Source organism: Oncorhynchus gorbuscha, linkage group LG13 (genome assembly GCF_021184085.1).
Source record: "Oncorhynchus gorbuscha isolate QuinsamMale2020 ecotype Even-year linkage group LG13, OgorEven_v1.0, whole genome shotgun sequence".
NCBI classification, from domain to species: domain Eukaryota; kingdom Metazoa; phylum Chordata; class Actinopteri; order Salmoniformes; family Salmonidae; genus Oncorhynchus; species Oncorhynchus gorbuscha.
In genome coordinates, this window is record NC_060185.1 from 54572068 (window position 1) to 54594955 (window position 22888).

At 46.0% G+C, this 22888-nt stretch overlaps 1 protein-coding gene across 1 annotated transcript in view; it reads left to right on the forward strand.

The window, feature by feature from the left end:
* ostn (osteocrin) overlaps window positions 1–13603 on the forward strand; it is a 36549-nt gene extending 22946 nt beyond the window's left edge. Inside the window, exons 2-5 of the mRNA XM_046293412.1 lie at window positions 9382–9480; window positions 10810–11030; window positions 12633–12751; window positions 13198–13603. Of these exons, the coding sequence (XP_046149368.1) occupies window positions 9382–9480; window positions 10810–11030; window positions 12633–12717 (405 nt within the window). The 3' untranslated portion in view covers window positions 12718–12751; window positions 13198–13603. The remainder of the gene's footprint in view (window positions 1–9381; window positions 9481–10809; window positions 11031–12632; window positions 12752–13197) is intronic.
* The last annotated feature ends 9285 nt before the right edge of the window (window positions 13604–22888 follow it).

Below are 22888 nucleotides of genomic sequence, written 5' to 3' on the forward strand. Positions count from 1 at the left end.
CCGGACTTATTCTGCGCGCAGTCCGAACAAGCAGCCACGAAACGGCGCGTGTCACGCTCCTGAGTAGGCCACCAAAACCGCTGGCGAATAGAAGCAAGCGTACCCCGAACGCCGGGGTGGCCAGCTAACTTGGCAGAGTGAGCCCACTGAAGAACAGCCAGACGAGTAGAGACAGGAACGAAAAGAAGGTTACTAGGACAAGCGCGCGGCGACGAAGTGTGAGTGAGTGCTTGCTTGACCTGTCTCTCAATTCCCCAGACATTCAACCCGACAACACGCCCCTCAGGGAGAATCCCCTCGGGGTCGGTAGACGCTACAGAAGAACTGAAGAGATGGGATAAAGCATCAGGCTTGGTGTTCTTAGTACCCGGGCGATAAGAAATCACGAACTCGAAACGAGTGAAAAACAACGCCCAACGAGCTTGATGCGCATTGAGTCGTTTGGCAGAACGGATGTACTCAAGGTTCTTTTGGTCAGTCCAAACGACAAAAGGAACGGTCGCCCCCTCCAACCACTGTCGCCATTCGCCTAGGGCTAAACGGATAGCGAGCAGTTCGCGGTTAGCCACATCATAGTTACGTTCCGACGGCGACAGGCGATGAGAAAAATACGCGCAAGGGTGGACCCCATCGTCAGTATGGGAGCGCTGGGACAGAATGGCTCCCACGCCCACCCCCGACGCGTCTACCTCGACAATGAACTGTTTAGTGACGTCAGGTGCAACAAGGATAGGAGCGGATGCAAAACGCTTCTTGAGGAGATCAGTACAACAATCAAACGACCGGTGAGGAGGAAGGGAGGTGGCTCTAGACCGACTGAAGACCGTGCGCAGATCATGATATTCCTCCGGCCCTCCTGTCAAATCACCAGGTTCCTCCTGTGAAGAGGGAGCAGAAGAAACAGGAGGAATAGCAGACATTAAACATTTCACATGACAAGAAACGTTCCAGGAAAGGATAGAATTACTAGACCAATCAAAAGAAGGATTATGACACACTAGCCAGGGATGACCCAAAACAACAGGTGTAAAAGGTGAACAAAAAATCAAAAAAGAAATGGTCTCACTATGGTTACCAGATACTGTGAGGGTTAAAGGTAGTGTTTCACATAATATACTGGGGAGAGGACTACCATCCAAGGCGAACATGACCGTGGGCTCCCCTAACTGTCTGAGAGGAATGTCATGTTCCCGAGCCCAGGCTTCGTCCATAAAACAGCCCTCCGCCCCAGAGTCTATCAAGGCACTGCAGGAAGCTGCCGATCCGGTCCAGCGTAGATGGACCGGCAAGGTAGTACAGGTACTTGACGGAGAGGACAGAGTAGTAGCGCTTATCAGTCGCCCTCCGCTTACTGATGAGCTCTGGCCTTTTACTGGACATGAAATGAAAAAATGACCAGCGGAACCGCAATAGAGACAGAGGCGGTTGGTGATTCTCCGTTCCCTCTCCTTAGTCGAGATGCGAATACCCCCCAGCTGCATGGGCTCAACACCTGAGTCAGTGGGGAAAGATGGTAGTGTCGGGGAGAGGGGGGACACAGTTAACGCGAGCTCTCTTCCATGAGCTCGGTGACGAAGATCTACCCGTCGTTCAATGCGAATAGCGAGTTCAATCAAAGAATCCACGCTGGATGGAACCTCCCGGGAGAGAATCTCATCCTTAACCTTAGCGTGGAGTCCCTCCAGAAAACGAGCGAGCAACGCCTGCTCGTTCCAGTTACTGGAGGCAGCAAGAGTGCGAAACTCTATAGAGTAATCCGTTATGGATCGATTACCTTGACATAGGGAAGACAGGGACCAGGAAGCTTCTTTCCCAAAAACAGAATGATCAAAAACCCGTATCATCTCCTCTTTAAAGTTCTGATACTCGTTAGTACACTCAGCCTTTGCCTCCCAGATAGCTGTGCCCCACTCCCAAGCCCGTCCAGTAAGGAGTGATATGACGTAGGCGATCCGAGCAATACCCCTGGAGTACGTGTGGGGCTGGAGAGAGAACACTATATCACACTGGGTAAGGAACGAGCGACATTCAGTAGGCTCCCCAGAGTAGCACGGTGGGTTATTAATTCTGGGCTCCGGAGACCCGGAAGCCCAGGAGGTAACCGGTGGATGGAGGCGGAGATTGTGAATCTCCTCCGAGAGGCCGGAGACTTGGGCGGCCAGGGTCTCAACGGCATGTCGAGCAGCAGACAATTCCTGTTCGTGTCTTCCTAGCATCGCTCCCTGGAACTCGACAGCAGAGTAGAGAGAATCCGTAGTCGCTGGGTCCATTCTTGGTCGGATCCTTCTGTTATGCAGGTGAATGAGGACCCAAAAGCGACTTAACAGAAACAGAGTTTATTCCAGTCTTTAACAAAAACGATAATCCTGGATACTATCACAGGTAAAGTCCAAACAGGAAAACTGAAACCCTCTAGTCAGTAGAGGGGAACAACCGGAGATGCGACCACAGACTGCAGGTCGCTTCGGGAAGGCGCAGGCCGTAGCTGATATAGACACCTGCTCACACGCAGCATCTGAAGAAGGCAAAAACACGACGGAACAAGAACACAGCACATCAAACATCAAACAAGGATCCGACCAGGACAGACGCAGAAATAGGGGGAGAAATAGGGACTCTAATCAGTGGGGCAAAATAGGGGACAGGTGTGAAAGAGTAAATGAGGTAGTTAGGAGAATGAGGAACAGCTGGGAGCAGGATCGGAACGATAGAGAGAGAGAGAGAGAGAGAGGGAGAGGGAGGGGGAGAGAGAGGGATAGAAAGAGGGAAAGAACCTAATAAGACCAGCAGGGGGAAACGAATAGAAGGGGAAGCACAGGGACAAGACATGACAATCAATGACAAAACATGACACTGACAGCAGCTAATGGGGATCCATATTAAATACAAATACACTTTGTATTGTAGATATGTCATGGTGTAATAATGTTATGGGGAACTCAAAGTATTCAGGCCTCCTCACATTTCCCACATTTTGTTACGTTACAGCCTTATTCTAAAATGTATTAAATATATTTTTCCCCTCATTAATCTACACACAATTCCCCATAATGACAAAAGAAAAACAGGTTTTTGGAATTTGGGGAAATGTATTTATATATATATATAAAAGTTTTTGGACCCTTTGCTATGAGACTCGAAATTGAGATCAGGTGCATCTTTTTTCCATTGATCATCCTTGAGATGTTTCTACAACTTGACTGGAGTCTACCTGTGGTAAATTCAATTTGACATGACTTGGAAAAGCACACACCTGTCTATATAAGGTCCCACAGTTGACAGAGCACGTCAGAGCAAAAACCAAGCCATGAGGTCGAAGGAATTGTCCGTAGAGCTCCGAGACAGGATTGTGTCGCGGCACAGACCTGGGAAAAGGTAACAATAATGTTCTGTAGCACTGAAAGTCCCCGAGAACATAGTGGCCTCCATGATTCTTAAATGGAAGAAGTTTGGAACCACCAAGACTCTCCCTAGAGCTGGCTGCCCAGCCACACTGAGCAATCGAGGGGAGTTAGGCCTTGGTCAGGGAGGTGACCAAGAACCCCATGGTCACTCTAACAGAGCTCCAGAGTTCTTCTGTTTAGATGGGAGAACTTTCCAGAGGGTCTCTAACCATCTCTGCAGCACTCCACCAATCAGGCCTTCATGGTAGAGTGACCAGATGGAAGTCACTTCTCAGTAAAAGTCACATGACAGCCCGCTTTGAGTTTGCCAAAAGGCACGTAAAGACTCTCTGGTCTGATGAAACCAAGATTGAACTATTTGGCCTGAATGTCAAGCGTCATGTCTGGAGGAAACCTGGCACCATCCATGCGGTGAAGGATGTTGGTGGCAGCAATATGCTGTGGGGGTGTTTTCCCACGGCAGGGTCTGGGAGACTAGGCTGGATTGGGGAAAAGATGAATGGAGCAAAGTACAGAGAGATCTTTGATGAAAGCCTGCTCCAGAGCACTCAGGACCTCAGACTGGGGCGAAGGTTGACCTTTCAACAGGACAATGACCCTAAACACACAGCCAAGACAACGCAGGAGTGGCTTCGGGACAAGTCTCTGAATTTCCTTGAGCGGCCCAGCCAGAGCCCGGACTTGAACCGAATCAAACATCTCTGTAGAGACCTGGAAATAGCTATGCAGCAATGCTCCTCATCCAACCTGACAGAGCTTGAGAGGGCCTGCAGAGAAGAATGGGAGAAACTCCCCAAATACAGGTCTGCCAAGCTTGTAGCATCATACATGATATGATGTACTATTTTACATTCTATTTTATATGAAATGTAAGTGCCTTAATGTCTTTGGACCCCAGGAATAGTAGCTGCTGCCTTGGCAATAGCTAATGGGGATCCCTAATAAAAACACATACACTCCCACCAGCTCAGAGCGGCATCCAGATACTGGAGTAGAAGAGACAGAGGTGGGCATGCATTCACCAGTAGCATGTTGGGTGTTAGTTCGCTACTTGTTTGCTAAGAGTCGAGTTGCTAAGAGTAGCCACTTCGCCTCTGTAGTCCTCTGCAGGCAAGCATTTGCTACATTGAATGTCAAGACCGTCCACATTGTCCCAGAATAGAGCAAAATAAACACATCTCCTGCAGCGTTGAAAACATGAGTTTGTGACCTGCAGTTTAAACTACAGGCTAGCTAGGCTAGCTGGGCTTACATGTCTCTCTTCTTGACAGGAATCTTCTTAAATTAGCTTTTAGCTACAGTGAGTTAACAAATACATCACACAAATCACCTCCCGAAACAAGCATAGCCAGTGAAATGGCAAATACACAAGCAACACACAGCCGAGTCACACACCAGTGCATCAAACAGAGAGAAAGCGGAGGACAACATTTTCTCTGTGCCTTGCGGGTTAATCTGTAGAATTGCAGCAATTTACCAAGAAAATCTCGCTTTGGGCCCCCAAAAGGCTAGGAAGTACAGGTAATTGGACATGGCTAATGAGTGTTCTCGTGAGAGTTTGAAGTATGAAATGATAACAGATAAGCGACTATTAAAACAACTTAAGTACAGTATCAGGCTCTGGTCAGTTCTATCTGAAGTCAGTCCATTCACAAAGTAAACTGAAATTCCAATTCTAATTAAAAATGATCTTCATATTTACAATAGGAATTTCAGTTCTTGAATTTACTTAATTAAGATAAAATGGACACCAGACACTGATACGTATGTACAACTATTCTGAAGTTCACAACAGGAGCACAAATGCATTGTCGTGGCATTATCATGGTTCTGGTGTTATTACACATAGTAATCAGAAGGGGGCAGGATAAACCAAACAGGCCGATGATGGAACCACCTCCATGTAAGTCCCACGAGACACCACCCCTGTGTTATCCAATAGCTTAAGATATCAGTGATACAGTATAGGTGAGACACAGACAGACAGTAGGCATGTGTATATGGAAGTAAGTCACCCATAAGGAACTAGGGGAGAACGGGGATTATTTGTACATACCCTGTTACAGAGGTCCCTTGTTTCTTGTGTCCCCACTCTCCCCTATAGTCCCAAAAAGATGTGCTTCTTTCCACAGTAGAGTCAGCTGATGGGGCTAGCCCGGTCACTGATCCAGGCTGGGGTTAGGGGCGACTGGGGTTGGCTGTTACATCCTGTGGCCATGTGTTTGTGTAAAGGGAAGGGATGAGGTGTGTCCCGGGTCCACATCCACCCCATTCTCACATTCAGGGCGGCGAGCCATGCCGAGCTCCCAGTATTTTCACAGATGGAGGCTGCGTAAAGGTAAATACCAAGCTCTATATCGCAGTAACCCAAAACGGCCAGTGTTTCTGCATCTGACATCTTGGAGAGGGGTACACACAGACAGTACACACACACACACACACACACACACACACACACACACACACACACACACACACACACACACACACACACACACACACACACACACACACACACACACACACACACACACACACACACACACACACACACACTACTGACTTCGTAATTGGTGTGTGAATGTGTTAGTATTTTTTATCGTTTTGGTACTATTTTCACAAGTATGTGGGACATTTTTTAAACTTAGTACAAAACTCCAAACTGGTAACACCTGTAATGTAGTCAGTCTTACATTCAAAACCTTTCATTGTGCATTCATTTTGTTTGCTGACATATTTCACCACACAACAATTGATCCAAAATCTAAGTTAACAATGAAATGTAATAACTACATTGGTTTAATCACCAAAATACAATTGTTATTTAACAAGCATTTAATCCAATAGCAAAACATTTAAGATACATGTTTCAAAATTGCCCTTTGAATGTGATATGATACGGTACTATAAATTACAGTGCACTACTCTGTTTTCACATTGGCAATACAAATTGCACTACCCATTAAAATTTACTGAACATTAAATGTCCATAATTTATATCCCTTGATCAAACGTGGGATCATTGAAAACATCTTTCCAATGTAATCAAATTAAAGAAATGAACTAAACCATTTTTAGCAGGCACTAGTTGGCATCAAGTCTGTCTTGAACATTTGGCCATAGGTTCTCCTCGAAATCGCAGGAAATGTCCTCATTGTTTATGCACCTGGATTGAAATCATTGCATGCCTCATCCATGGCCTGAAGGAGGGTGGTAAAGCAAATTTTCCACCTATATTGTAATCGTGTATTGCAGGGATCAGCAACTATGGATGGTTGGGGGGGCCGGAACATAATTGCAAATCATTTGTGGACTTCAAATTGATCGCAAGAAGCACAAACAGAAATAACATTTGACGAAAACATAATGATTTCAAACTGTGCTTAGATTTATATATAATCACGTCACTCTATGTGTGAGAACAGATTTCCACAATTAAAATCACTTGGAGCTGATTTCAAATCAAAGCAAATGAAATGTATTTATAAAGCCGTTCTTACATCAGCTGATATCTCAAAGTGCTGTACAGAAACCCAGCCTAAAACTCCAAACAGCAAGCAATGCAGGTGTGGAAGCACGGGGGCTAGGAAAAACTCCCTAGAAAGGCCAGAACCTAGGAAGAAACCTAGAGAGGAACCCCCCCATCACAAAATTTCCTGGTGTTTTTTACAGTGCTGAATATCCAACAAAAAATGTACTTTGTTTGTACTTGGGAGGCCAAATAAAACCCCATTTGGCCTGCAGGCCGCCACTTCGGGAACCCTGGTGTATATTACAGTATTGTATTGTACTTATGTATTGTAGTGGTCCTGTATGTGATTCAGTTCATAAGATTTTGGATACATGTTTACTGTACAGGTATGCATTACTTGCTTGTTTTGGGCTTTCTGAATTATTTGCGTATTGGTATTGCATTGTACTGATATTGTATTACTGCGCTGTAGGAGCTGGAAACACAAGCATTTCGCTGCACCTGCTGTAACATCTGCTAATCCGTTTCATGTGATCAATAAACATTGATTTTATTTGTTAGAGTACATTTGATCTTGTCAATATCAGATTTAAAAAAAATCTAAATAGTCATCATCATTGTAGTACTGTACATTTGTGTATACAGTACCAGTCAAAAGTTTAGACACACCTACTCATTCAAGGGTTTTTCTTTATTTTACTAGTTTCATCAAAACTATGAAATAAAACATGTGGAATCATGTAGTGACCAGAAAAGTGTTTTAAACAAATCAAAATATATGTTATATTTGAGTTTCTTCAAAGTAGCCACCCTTTGCCTTGATGACGGATTTGCACACTCTTGGCAAGAAACACGAGCAAAAGACATTACACCGGTAGAAATCTGTCCTTTGGTCTGATTCACGCAGTCTACTCTGAACAGTTGATGTTGAGATGTATCTGTTATTTTAACGGTGAAGCTTTTATTTGGGCTGCAATTTCTGAGTCCTTATTTGAGATTTTTGGTTCGATTTGCTGTGCTTTGTGAGACGCAGAGTAGGTGAACGGATGACCTCTCCATGTGTGATTGGGGCAGAGTTTTCACGTATACTCCCTCACCGGCGCTCTATGTCTCCAGGCTGCTCGTTATGGCGCACCACCGTGTCAGACTCACCTGGACTCCATCACCTCCCTGATTATCTTCCCTATGTATGTCACTCCCTTTGGTTCCTTCCCCAGGTGTTATTGTTTCTGTTTCAGTTTCATGCCTGTACGTTGTTCTTAGTTCTTGTTTTGTATCCTGTTTAGTTCATTTACTGAATTATTCACTCCCTAAACTTGCTTCCTGACTCCCAGCGCACACGTCACAGGGGTCTATGATTGATTTAGGATTCAAGGCACACTTAACCAGCATGGCCACCACAGCATTCTGCAGCGATACGCCATCCCATCTGGTTTGCACTTAGTGGGACTATCATTTATTTTTCAACAGGACAATGACCTAACACACCTTCAGGCTGTGTAAGGGCTATTTGACCGAGAAGGAGAGTGATGGAGTGCTGCATAAGATGACTTGGCCTCCACAATCACATGACCTCAACCCATTTCAGATGGTTTGGGATGAGCTGGACTGCAGAGTGAAGGAAAAGCAACCAACAAATGCTCAGCATACTGTATGTGGGAACTCCTTCAAGACTGTTAGAAAAGCATTCCAGGTGAAGCTGGTTGAGAGAATGCCAAGAGTGTGCAAAGCTGTCTTCAAGGCTATTTGAGGAATCTCAAATCTCAAATATATTTTCATTGATGATAGATGATCCCATATGTGTTATTTTCTTGTTTTGATGTCTTCACTTTTATTCTACAATGTATAAAATAGTAAAAATAAAGAAAAACCCTTGAATGAGTAGGTGTGTCCAAGCTCTTGATTGGTACTGTATATCGTACTTTTCAGGTTTCTACTTTACAGACTTACATTTTCAATATGTAGTTCTCAAAATCTGTAGTAGACAAATTAGTTTACATGTCAAATCTATAGGTTTACCAAATGATTCAGTGATCATCAATTAAGAGCAGTCGGATTAAGTAATACTACAATGTGTTTTAACAACAAACAAAAACATATCAAAAGTAACGTGAGCATTGACTTGTGAAAGGCAATTACTTTATATGAAGATGTATTGCAATGTGAAACATGTACATCTAAATGGAACACTGATTAAGTTTGAAAAAGTGACTGACTATTAGTTTGTTTTGAAATGAGTTTTGAAGCAACTTCATTTTTGATGATCGGTTTTGAGATTTGTACTAAGATTTGTAAAAACGTACCACATACCTTTGAAAATGGCACCAAAGAGATAAAAAAAAGCAAAGTGAGAACTATGTATGGGTTATACTGCTTAAAGTGTATGTGACAACTATTATTGTTACTCGTGAATATGCTACAACGTTATAGCTTTGATTTCATGTTCTGTACACTGTAAAGTACAGATGTGTATGTCTGATCCTGATCTGTGTGTGTGTGTTTCAGATGCTGGGGTGCGGTTGTGTGCTTCTCTCGTGTATCCTGACGGTGACTCTGTTCCACTGCAGCGTAGACAGCCTTCGCCTCACTCAGGAGAGCCCAGAGGTGAGATCAGGATAGTATGTGTGTGTGTGTGTGTGTGTGTGTGTATGGGTTCACCTGGTCACATATGAGTTCCATGTATCAGTAACTACTGTATAACTGGTGCCAAGTGACCTGACCAGGAAGAACCCCTGACCCTGAACATAATAATATAATAGTATTATAGAAATCTCCTAACACCTGTGTGGTCCAGACTTGTGTTCAAATAGTATCAAGCTGTGCTTCATTGAGCTTGCTTGGGGCAATGAAACGTATGGAATAGTCCCAAAAGTGCTAACTAAGTTAATCTGGCATGCAAGCTTAAGCTAACACTCAAGGTATTTGAAAGAAGGCAAATCCTATTGGAACCCAATTGTGGTGTACTCCTCGTTCCCACCCCAGGATAGTAAACTGGCTGAGGGGAGGAGCGTCCCCCTTCCCCTTAGTCCTTGATCTTCGTTGTTTGCAGATCTGTAAGGTGGAAGTAATATGGTGGAAGCTCCATCATTACACTGCTTATAACTATCTAGACCCTTCCAATCTACAAACACTGAAGGGTGAAGGGTTAAGGCCAAGGGGAAGGTGCAAAGAGCAACCTGGATCCAGCTGAGTAAGTGCTGTTAGTAAGTGAGTGAGTCAGTGATTGAGGACACGCATGCACGCAGAGTGAGGGAGGTCTGGGCAGAAGAGTTGGGGAAGGTACTGTATCTGCACGGCCACGGACGGTGGTGGCTGTGTTATTCTGTCTCTCATCGGGATGGTAGAACATTTTCTCTCCCCGATCTGATTATGTGGAACGAAATGGCGAGATGACGGCCTGTCATCGCTTCTGTGGCACTGCCTGGGCGGAGCTATAAATACCACACAGCGCTGTTCCCAGGAGAGGCAGAAACAACAGCCACGTCAGAGGGACAAGGGAGGGGGGACACAGGGGTCTGTCTGTCTGTGTCTGTCTGTCTGTCTGTCTGTCTGTCTGTCTGTCTGTCTGTCTGTCTGTCTGTCTGTCTGTCTGTCTGTCTGTCTGTCTGTCTGTCTGTCTGTCTGTCTGTCTGTCTGTCTGTCTGTCTGTCTGTCTGTCTGTCTGTCTGAGCTAAACCTATGGTATCCATAAGTTCATCTGACTGTGGGGAAGTAAATAAAGGGCCTCATTGCCAAAATATTTTGTATACCACAAAGCAAAAACATTTTGTGTGACAGCAAACGCTAATCAACGCATTATCTTGATTAACCATCCACTTTGACCTTGTGGTAAAGGTTATTTTAGACCTCAATATGTTAACCCATTCTTTACTTCCTACGTAGTGTTAGAAGTTCTTATTGACTTTCTGTGTTTTCCTATTGCTGTTGTTGTAGTACCTGGACCCGGTGGTCCTGGAGGAGTCAGGCCTGCAGGCCCGGTCCAGTGAGCAAAAGGCAGCAGGGGCTTTGACGGCCAAGTTACTACTACTTGACCACCTGGACCGCCTGGAGAACGATGTCATCGAGACCAAGATGAAGAGGAGCTTCCCAGGGTCCAACACTCCACTGGACCGTCTCTCCATCAGCACCATGGATCCTAAGGGCTCCAAGCAGAGGTAGGTACTAACCACTTCGAGAGAGAGACTACTTTTGGTGCTATTTATTAAGACATCAGTAAAGCACTTCCGTACTCCACCCTGACGCACATACATGAATAGACCTACACACGTATAGTTCAAGGGGCAGTTTCCCGGGACACAGAATATAACTTTATTTGTAACAAGTGTGGACCTTAATGTGAAATGCTTACAAGCCCTTAACCAACAGTGCAGTTCAAGAAGAGTTAAGAAAATATTTACCAAATAAACTACAGTAAAAAAATAATAAAAGTAACACAATAACGAGGCTATATACAGGGGTACCGATACCAAGTCAGTGTGCGGGGGTACATGTTAGTTGTGGTAATTTGTACATGTAGGTAGGGGTGAAGTTATGCACAGATGATAAACAGCGAGTAGCAGCAATGTACAAAACAAATGGAGACGAGGGGGTGTCAATGTAAATAGTCCAACTCTTCTCTCTCTTACTTATTACTTAACAATATTATATATTTCATATCTTATCTTTCTATCATAGCCCAAACACTGGCCATTTCGATTGGACGAGGGTCAAAACAGTGGCCGCTTTAATTGGTTGTAGCTTACACACAGGCAGATTTGATTGGTTGAAGATCAAAACAGGCTTTTGATTGGCATGTGCTTCGTGGAATAAAGGCTTTGCTGTTTCTTCCAAGCGAATGAGCTGTGTGAGATTTAGTGCCAAGTCATGATGAATTATCAGAGCTTCACCGTCAAATCAGTCATGCATTTAAAATGATTTGATTTGTATGGACTTGGTGCCTTAGTCATAGTTGTACCGATGAGAAATGTTGAGACCTGTGAAAGGTTTACCTCTTGGACATTTACAAATAAAACATTTGTTGAAAATGCATATATTGTATTATTGAGTTCCACTTTATTTGACATTTCACTGTGACATGAACATGACGGCGTTATAAGACCACCATGTCAGATGACGGCCGTTGTCGTAACAGAGGAAACAGGTTGCATTATGACTACTGATATAACACCCCTGGACAGAATGGACAGCAACCTTCCTATTTCAGTTCATGGCGGTCTAAACGTCAAAGGGAAACAACACTTTCATATGCATTCAATTATTCAATTAGAATTAGAAAGAACGTCATTGTCCACGCAATGTGAACATTTGGCTTCAGTTTCACCACAAATGAGTTTTTCCTTTTTTATTTTTTATTTACCAGGTGCAATGCAATGCAATGTATTCAATATTTTTGATTCAGTAAATACAAATTAAACTTATTTGAAATCCATTTTCAATTGCAAGTTTATTCAAATTCGATTGATGATACATTTAAATCATGTTCTAAACGGAATATTCATATTTGAAATAACCACCACCATATTTGAAATAACCACCACCATATTTGAAATAACCACCAGGATTAGGCTGTTACACATACAGCCAGTTTTCCAGACACAGATGATGTTTATTCCAGGACTGAAAAGCATTCTCAATGGAGATTCTCCATTCAAAGAGCTTTTTAGTCCAGGACTATGTTAAGTTCACCTGTATCTGGGAAACACCAGGCCCATAGGATAAGTGAAAGGTAAATGGTGACGGTTTATATCCCCCAACAGGAAAGTTGTTGAACTGCCACGGAGGCGAGTGAGTGTTCCTATCGACCGGATCGGAGTGGGCCGTCTACCTAGCAGCCGAGGGTAGACCCCCCCATCCACCCATCCCCTTACTTGGGCAGGTAAAGGACAACAGAGGTGTATACAGGGTCATGTACATTAGGGAATGCAACCTTTTTAAAACGTATTGCAACAGAAAAAATAGGGTTTCTTAATGGACAAGTCTTGTTAGTCCCTCTTTGTTTCAATCTATTTCCTTCCGTTTAGTGCCTAATGAACAAGACCCAGTTTTACCGCACACCATTATATACTGTACACAACAGTGTAATATGAATGACTTATAACATAGGGTCCTGTGACCTGACCAGGAACAAATTTGGGCCCTAAGAAAAAGCAGGTCACAAGGTCAGGAAAAACATGTCCATTCTTATACATAGCGTAGCTACAAATACAGTAACTCTACAGTGGATCAGACCAGATATAACTTATTCTTACAACAATTTTTTTGAAGACATGACATTGAAGACCACTCAATGTAATCTGTGTCTATTTTCTCAATTTTCCACAGGGGATTCTACCACAGGTAGAAGATGCATGGAAAGCACATCAACACCCCACGACAACTCCTCTTGCCCTACCAACCCCCATCTCACCCCATCACCCTACATACGTACACCATGGAACAAATCACTTCCTCGTTAAAGTTCTGATGTGAAGTAAAATACCCCCCCCCCTCTTCCTCCCCACTTCCTTTCCCCATCCTCAGTGGTGATACTGTGGGGGGATACAGTGTGGCAACGTCCTAAAAAGCACATCACTAACATAGCAACACACCTATTTACCCATAATGCCTGTGGGCACTCTTGCCTTTTTTGCTCGTTTGTAGTACATGAACACATGGTCTGTCTGTTCACTTTGACTGAAGGCTGACTGGGTGGCAATGGCCTTGACATTAAAAACTGATTATAAGACAACAACTGACTCAAGTGTTTTACTTTCATGTATTGGTACAACTTTGCATTGGTACTGTGATTGCTCATTTCTGACAGAAAAGTTTACACACATACTTAAGAAGACAGAGTAAAGTTAAATTGATTATATTTGAATTCACAATGTTGAAAGCACATTGACTGTCACACCCTGATAAGTTTCACCTGTCCTCATTATTGTCTCCACTCCCTCCAGGTGTCACTTGTTTTCCCCTGTGTATTTATCCCTGTGTTCAAATCAAAAAATCAAATCAAATCAAATTAATTTGTCACATGCAGATGTTAATGCGAGTGTAGCGAACTGCTTGTGCTTCTAGTTCCGACAATGCAGTAGTAACCAACAAGTAATCTAAACCTAACAATTCCACAACAGTATTTCCATATGAGATGAGTAATGTAGGGTATGTGAACATTATATTAAGTGGCATTGTTTTAAGTGACTAGAGATACATTTTTTAAGATCACTTTCCATTATTAAAGTGGCTGAAGTTGAGTCAGTATGTTGGCAGCAGCCACTCAATGTTAGTAGTGGCTGTTTAACAGTCTGACGGCCTTGAGATAGAAGCTGTTTTTCAGTCTCTCGTTCCCTGCTATGATGCACCTGTACGGACCTCGCCTTCTGGATGATAGCGGGGTGAACAGGCAGTGGCTTGGGTGGTTGTTGTCCTTGATGATCTTTATGGCCTTCCTGTGACATCGGGTGGTGTAGGTGTCCTGGAGTGCAGGTAGTTTCCCCCCGGTGATGCGTTGTGCAGACCTCACTACCCTCTGGAGAGCCTTAAGGTTGTGGGCGGAGCAGTTGCCGTACCGGGCAGTGATACAGCCCGACAGGATGCTCTCGATTGTGCATCTGTAAAAGTTTGTGAGTGCTTTTGGTGACAAGCCAAATTTCTTCAGCCTCCTGAGGTTGAAGAGGCGATTGCTGCGCATCCTTCACAACGCTATCTGTGTGGGTTTGTCCGTGATGTGTACACCGATTAATTTAACTTTATTACCCTCTCCACTACTGTCCCGTCGATGTGGATAGGGGGGGTGCTCCCTCTGCTGTTTCCTGAAGTTCTCGATCATCTCCTTTGTTTTGTTGACGTTGAGTGTGAGGTTATTTTCCTGACACCACACTCCAAGGGCCCTCACCTCCTCCCTGTAGGCAGTCTCGTCGTTGTTGGTAATCAAGCCTACCACTGTAGTGTCGTCCGCAAACTTGATGATTGAGTTGGAGGCGTGCATGGCCACACAGTCGTGGGTGAACAGGGAGTACAGGAGAGGGCTCAGAACACACCCTTGTGGAGCCCCAGTGTTGAGGATCAGCGGGGTGGAGATGTTGTTACCTACTCTCACCACCTGGGGGAGGCCCGTCAGGAAGTCCAGTACCCAGTTGCACAGGGCGGGGTCGAGACGGGTTTGGAGGGTACTGTGGTGTTAAATGCTGAGCTGTAGTCGATGAACAGCATTCTCACATAGGTATTCCTCTTGTACAGATGGGTTAGGGCAGGGTGCAGTGTGGTTGCGATTGCGTTGTCTGTGGACCTCTTGGGGCAGTAAGCAAATTGGGGTGGGTCTAAGGTGTCAGGTAGAGTGGAGGTGCTATGGTCCTTGACTAGTCTCTCAAAGCACTTCATGATGACGGAAGTGAGTGCTACAGGGCGGTATTCGTTTAGCTCAGTTACCTTAGCTTTCTTGGGAACAGGAACAATGCTGGCCCTCTTGAAGCTTGTGCGGACAGCAGACTGGGATAAGGATTGATTTAATATGTCTGTAAACACACCAGCCAGCTGGTCTGCGCATGCTCCGAGGACACGACTGTGGATGCCGTCTGGGCCTGCAGCCTTGCGAGGGTTAACTCGTTTAAATGTTGGGCCCTCCTGTTGACCAGATTTAACTTCACCATCTCCTAACGTCCAGGGTCAAAGAATGTGAAGCCTGACGCCCTCTCCTGCCTATACCTTTCCTCTGCCACACCCTCGACCTCTGAAACCATTCTCCCTACCTCATGCCACTGTGGATTGGGGTATTGAGAACCTGGTCCCGAAGGGGACCCGGCTAACCGGCTGTTTGTCCCTAATCCAGTCCGGTCCCGTGTCCTGGAATGGGCTCATTCCTGCAGGCTGACCTGTCATCCAGGGGCCTGCCGTACACTAGCTTTCCTTCGACAACGTTTTTGTTGGGCCATAATGGTTTCTGCCTTCGTCACCGCATGCACTGTGTGTGCTCAAAACAAGACTCCAGAGCAAGTTCCTTCTGGTCTCCTGCAGCCACTACCGGTTCATCATTGTCACTGGGCTGCCTCCATCTGATGGCAACACTGTAATTTTAACGGTAGTCGACTGGTTCTCTAAGGCCGCCCATTTCATCCCTCTCCCCAAATTAACTTCTGACAAGGAGACGGCCCAGCATATGGTGCAGGATGTCTTCCGGATCCATGGACTCCAGGTAGACATGGTCGCCGATCGGGGTCCTCAGTTCTGGAAGGCATTCTGCATCCTTATTGGGTCGTTGGCCAGCCTGTCACCCGGCTTCCATCCCCAAACTAACGGTCAGTCGAAGCGAGCCAACCAAGACATGGAGACCACATTAAGGTGCCTGGTTTCAACCAACCCCACTACCTGGAACCTTCAACTGGTCTGGGTAGAGTATGCCCGGAACACTCTTCCCAGTTCTGCCACGGGACTCTCCCCCTTCGAGCCTCCACTCTTCCCTGAACAAGAGCAGGAGGTCAACGTACCCTCGGCCCAGATGTTTGTCCACCGCTGTCAACGTACCTGGAGAAGAGCTCGGGCGGAACCTCTCAAGACCAACTCCAGGTATCGTCGACAAACAGACCATCGCCAGACCCCAGATCCTCACTATGGCATTGGACAGAGGGTATGGCTGTCCACACAGGACCTGCCTCTTTGGGTAGAGTCCCGCAAACTGTCCCCTCGTGTCATTGGTCCTTTTCCCATTGTCAGAAATATGTGTATAGGTGGCAGGGAAGTCTGGCGCAGGAGAGTCAAACGGAGTGTAAAATGGAGTCTTTTAATAAATGTCCAAGTAACATGCTCCATAACACTAATAAGGAAAATGAATGTAAACAAATATGGGTACGAAGACCCGACGCGCACCTATACAAAAAACACTACACTGACAATAAACAATCTCTGACAAAGACATGTGTAGTTAACCCTCTGTTTCCCCTCAACAGGTAATGAACGGAATTGAAAACAGGTGTGTGGGAAGACAAGACAAAACCAATGGAAAATGAAAAATGGATCAATGATGGCTAGAAGACCGGTGACGTCGAACGCCGAGCACCGCCCGAACAAGGAGAGGCAACAACTTCGGCAGAAGTCGTGACAGTACCCCCTCCCCTGACGCGTGGCTCCAGCAGCGCATCGACACCGGCCTCGGGGACAACCCGGAGGGCTAGGTGCAGGGCGATCCGGATGGAGACGGTGGAATTCTGATAACATGGAAGGATCTAACACGTCCTCCACCGGAACCCAGCATCTCTCCTCCGGCCCGTAACCCTCCCAGTCCTCGAGGTACTGAAGGCCCCTCGCCCGACATCTCGAATCCAAAATGGATCGAACAGAGTTCCCCGGGACCCCCTCGATGTCTAGAGGAGGTGGAGGAACATCACGCACTCCAGCCACCACCGGCCTGAGGAGAGACACATGGAACGAGGGGTTAATACGGTAATTAGTGGGCAGTTGTAACCTATAACATACCTCTTTCACTCTCTTCAGGACTTTAATCGTCCCCACAAACCGCGGACCCAGCTTCCGGCAGAGCAGGTGGAGGGGCAGGTTTCGGGTCGAGAGCCAGACCCTGTCCCCTGGTGTGAACACTGGGGCCTCACTGCGGTGACGGTCTGCGTCAATTGTCTGGCGCCTTATGGCGCGATGAAGGTGGATGTGGGCTGCCTCCCAGGTTTCCTCAGCGTGCCGAAACGAATTGTCCACCGCAGGAGAATATAACACAATAGATCTGGTAGAAGAAAATACAAATAAAAAACAAACCGGTCTATTTCTACCGCAATCTTTGAAATGCAAGAGAAATGTCATAGTTGTAGCCATTACTCTGGTTGTAATTCCGAAAGTGTCCACAAGATGGCAGCTGTTTATGTGCAAAGTGTCAGATGGATAACTTCAAAATGAGTGGACAACAAGACTTTTAGTGTGAAGTCCCCAGGGACATTTGGGCAAATTGTGAAGCAGACATTCGCATTCCATTTTTCTGCAAGACTATTGTCAAATCTGTATACTTGGACTTTGATTTAACTTTCCAAGTATTAGTAGCCATATTATAAGTTTTGCAAAATAACCAGTTTTCATAACTTCATAACTCTGAATATTTCTTATTTTTGTCCAAAATGAAGAGACATGCTGTCGTACAAGGTTAGAAATGACATTTTATGACATATATATGGTTTCTGGATACTCCCGTAAAGCCCAGCTCAATGGCTAGCTAGCTAGCTTTGTTTGACACGAATTGGTGCTTATTTGATATGGTGTCCTATAGGATACACCCCTAATGAAATAGTGAAGTCTTGTTGCCTTCTAGGATCTCTAAGGAATAGATTCGAACATGATTTGACTCGTTCAAACAACGTTTAGTTTGAGATTTTAACAGATTCCTTTGTTTGCAAATTGAATAAGAGGAAATACAAAATCGATTGTGCGTGCTATATCCTCTTAGTGCGGAGATCCCGCTAGCAGGATCAAATTCGACAACATCCGTGTAACGACGTTCGTCTGTTGTAAGAAGAGAGTCAGACCGAAATGCAGCGTGTAGGTTACTCATGACTTTAATGAATGAAAACGGTACATGAAATAACTGAATTACGAAAACAACAAACGAAACGTGAAACTAATTACAGCCTATCTGGTGACTACTACACAGAGACAGGTACAAACACCCACCTACAAAGCGAACTCAGGCTACCTAAATACGGTTCCCAATCAGAGACAACGATAAGCACCTGACTCCAATTGAGAATCGCCTCAGGCAGCCAAGCCTATACAACACCCCTAATTAGCCGCGATCCCAAATACTACAAACCCCAATACGAAAAACAACATATAAACCCATGTCACACCCTGGCCTACCCAAACATATAACAAAAACACAAAATACAATGACCAAGGCGTGACAGAACCCCCCCCCCCTAAGGTACGGACTCCCGGACGCACCTCAAGAGCATAGGGAGGGTCCGGGTGGGCGTCTGTGTATGGTGGCGGTTCTGGCTCGGGACGTGGACCCCACTCCATTAATATCCTATTTCCTCTCCTTCGCGTCCTGGGATAATCCACCTTCTCCGCCGACCATGGCCTAATAGTCCTCACCCAGATCCCCACATAACTGAGTAGCAGCTCGGAACAGAGGGGCATTTCAGGACAGAGGGGCATCTCAGGACAGAGGGGCAGCTCGGGACAGAGGGGCAGCCCGGGACAGAGGGGCAGCCCGGGACAGAGGGGCAGCCCGGGACAGAGGGGCAGCTCGGGACCGAAGCAGCCCGGTACTGAGGGAAAGCCCAGTACTGAGAGGAAGCCCAGTACTGAGAGGAAGCCCAGTACTGAGAGGAAGCCCAGTACTGAGATGAAGCTCAGGCAGGTAGTAGGCTCCGGTAAATCCTGGCTGGCAGATCTAGAAGAGACTGTTTGTCGGGCAGATCTGGAAGAGACTGGTTGTCGGGCAGATCTGGAAGAGACTGGTTGTCGGGCAGCGCTGGGCTGACTGGCGGTACTGGCGGCGCTGGGCAGACTGGGAGCACTGGCGGCGCTGGGCAGACTGGGAGCACTGGCAGCGCTGGGCAGACTGGGAGCACTGGCCGCGCTGGGCAGACTGGGAGCACTGGCGGCGCTGGCAGACTGGGAGCACTGCTGGCGGTGCTGGGCAGACTGGAGATTCTGGCAGCGCAGGAGAGGAGAAAGGCTCTGGCTGCGCTAAACAGGCGGGAGACTCCGGCAGCGCAGGAGAGGAGAAAAGCGCTGGCTGCGCTGAACAGGCGAGGCGCACTGGAGGCCTGGTGCGTGGTGCTGGAACTGGTGGTACTGGATCGAGGACACGCACAGGAAGCCTGGTGCGGGGAGCTGCTACTGGAGGACTGGTGTGTAGAGGTGGCTCTGGATAGACCGGACCGTGCAGGCGCACTGGAGCTCTTGAGCACCGAGCCTGCCCAAGCTTACCTGGCTCGATGCCCACACTAGCCCGGCCAATAGGAAGGGCTGGTATGTGCCGCACCTGGCTCTGCACCCGCACTGGAAACACCGTGCGCTCCATAGCATAACACGGTGCCTGCCCGGTCTCTCTAGCCCACATATGTCAGAGTCAAGGCCCGCGGGCCACATCCGGCCCGCGAGAAGGTTTTTTACGGCCCCTGGGATGATCTTGATTTGTTATTAGAACCGGCCCGCAGACCGCAGCAAGCCGGCAGCCCGCAGATCTTTTACGCGCACCAATACTACATTTCCCACAATGCAACGGTGACGCACCGAGCAGTAGGCTGCTTCATTTCAATATTTATTGGCACAGCAGTTGTCAGCATCACAATAAATTAACTTTCAGATACCCATCAAAAATGGCAAAACGGAAGGTGGACACTGAGAACCGGGGGTTTCAAACAAGGTGGGAGTCGGAGTATTTGTTCACGGAGGTAGCTGGAAAACCTGTGTGTCTTCTGTGTGGAGAAAGTGTGGCGGTACTGAAAGAGTATAATCTGAGACGACATTATGAAACGAAACACGCGGACAAAAACAAGAATATGGACATGGAACAAAGGCTACAAAAGGCAGAGGAATTAAAATGAGGCCTCAAATCTCGACAGGCTCTGTTCAAAAAAGCCAAATCACAAGGCCAGGCTGCTGTCAAGGCCAGTTTTATTTTGGCAGAAGAGATCGCTAAATCAGCCCGGCCATTTACGGAGGGGGATTTCATCAAAAACTGCATGATTAAAGTTTGTGACGAAGTTTGCCCAGAAAAAAGGCAACTCTTTTTAAATGTGAGTCTGAGCAGAAACACCATTGCCGAGAGAGTAGACCAGTTGTCCATCAATCTAAAAGAGCAGCTTGTGAAAAAGGGAAAAGATTTCATTGCATATTCCTTGGCTGTGGATGAGAGCACCGACATTTCTGACATTGCCCAGTTGTCAATTTTCATCCGCGGAGTGGACTCCAGCCTAAGCGTGACAGAGGAGTTTTTGGCTTTACGTCCTATGCATGGCACAACTACGGGGCATGATTTGTATGAAGAGGTGTCAAGATGTGTAAATGAGATGGAGCTGCCTTGGGAAAAACTCGTGGGTTTGACAACCGACGGAGCACCTGCGATGTGTGGACACAGGAGCGGACTGGTGGCAAAGATACGGGAAAAGATGCAAGAGGAAAACGCGACAGGTGAGCTGACAGCTTATCATTGTATCATACACCAGGAAGCGTTGTGCGGTAAAGCCTTGAAAATGGAGCATGTAATGAGCATCATCACGCGCACAGTTAACTTTATCAGAGCCAAAGGTTTGAATCACCGCCAGTTCAAGGCATTTCTGACGGAGTTAGAAACGGAGCATGGTGATTTGCCTTATCACACAGAGGTGCGATGGCTAAGCCAGGGAAAGGTGCTTCAAAGATGTTTCGAGCTTCGTGAGGAGATTTGTCTGTTCTTGGACAGCAAAGGGAAAGACACAACACAACTCCGAGACGAAATGTTTCTGTGTGAAATGGCTTTTCTGTGTGACATTACGAGTCATCTGAATGCAATGAACTTGCAGCTGCAGGGTCGGGATCGTGTCATCTCTGATATGTACAGTACAGTGAAGGCATTTAAAACCAAACTGACTCTGTGGGAGACGCAGATGCGGAAAGAAAATTTGAGCCACTTTCCCAGCTGCCAGACCATGAAAGAGAAGCTCTCTACCAGTGCGTTCCCGAGCGCACAGTTGGCTGATAAAATAGGTATGCTTGCCGCTGACTTTCGACGCCGATTTGCTGACTTTGAAGCACAAAAAAGCAGGTTGGAACTGCTCGGTAACCCATTTGCTGTTGACGTGGAAAGCTCACCACCAAACCTCCAAATGGAGTTGATTGACCTCCAATGCAATGATGCACTGAGGGCAAAATATGCGGCAGTGGGTGCTGCGGAGTTCGCCCGTTTCCTCCCGACACAATGCCCCAGCTGCGCATCCAGGCTGCTCAAACGTTGTCTATGTTTGGCAGCACATACCTGTGTGAACAACTGTTTTCTTTGATGAACTTGAACAAAACATCACACAGAAGTCGACTTACTGCTGAACACCTCCACTCAATTCTGAGGACTTCCTCAGCTCAGAGCCTTACCCCGAACATTGATGAACTTGTGGAAAAGATGGGACACCACCAAGTATCACCCTCAACCTCAAACAAGTGAACATTACTGTGCAATCACATATTTAGAGTTTTTACTCAGTTCAAGTTTAAAAGTTAAAGTTTAATATTTGTTTTCACTGCATGTTACTTCTCCTTAAACAAAGTGTTGTTTTTGATTAATAGATTTTTGCACTTTATTTTATTGTATTTCAATCCAATTATATTTTAAAAATATTTCAGTTGAGTGGATGATAGAAAATTGCTATTATTGTTTTTTTCTTTGAAGTAAATTTAGCCCACTTTTGCTAAAATAGAAAATATAGGCTACTGATGGTGCCTTGAATACCGGTTTCTTTCATTTAATGTTCATGTTATGGGGATTTTTATATAAAGGAAATTTGTCTTTTGTGTCTGTTGAAAATTAAAGATTACTGACAGAGCCATAAGAAAATATTGCTTTATTTATCTGATCATATTGGAATATATTTGTTAGGTTTTCAGTAGGTTCAATTAGGTTCACTAGACTATATGCGTCATTTAAAAAATTTTCAATGAACATTCGAACAGTCCGGCCCTCGGCTTGTAGCTAAATTTTTTATTTGGCCCTCCGTCCATTTGACTTTGACACCACTGCTCTAGCCCAACGGTGAGCACAGGGAGTATGCGCAGGTCTCCTACCTGGCATAACTATTCTCCCTTCTAGCCACCCCCCAATAATTTTTTGGGGCTGCTTTTCCGGCTTCCAACCGCGTCGCCGTGCTGCCTCCTCATACCTGCGCCTCTCAGCTTTACCTGCGTCTATATTTCATCCTTGGGACGGCGATATTCTCCCGGCTGCGCCCAGGGTCCTTTTCCGTCTAATTCCTCCTCCCATGTCCAAATCTCCAAGTGGTGCAGCCTCTCCCACTGCAACTGCTCTTCACGATTAACAGGGAGAGTAGGCTCAGGTCTG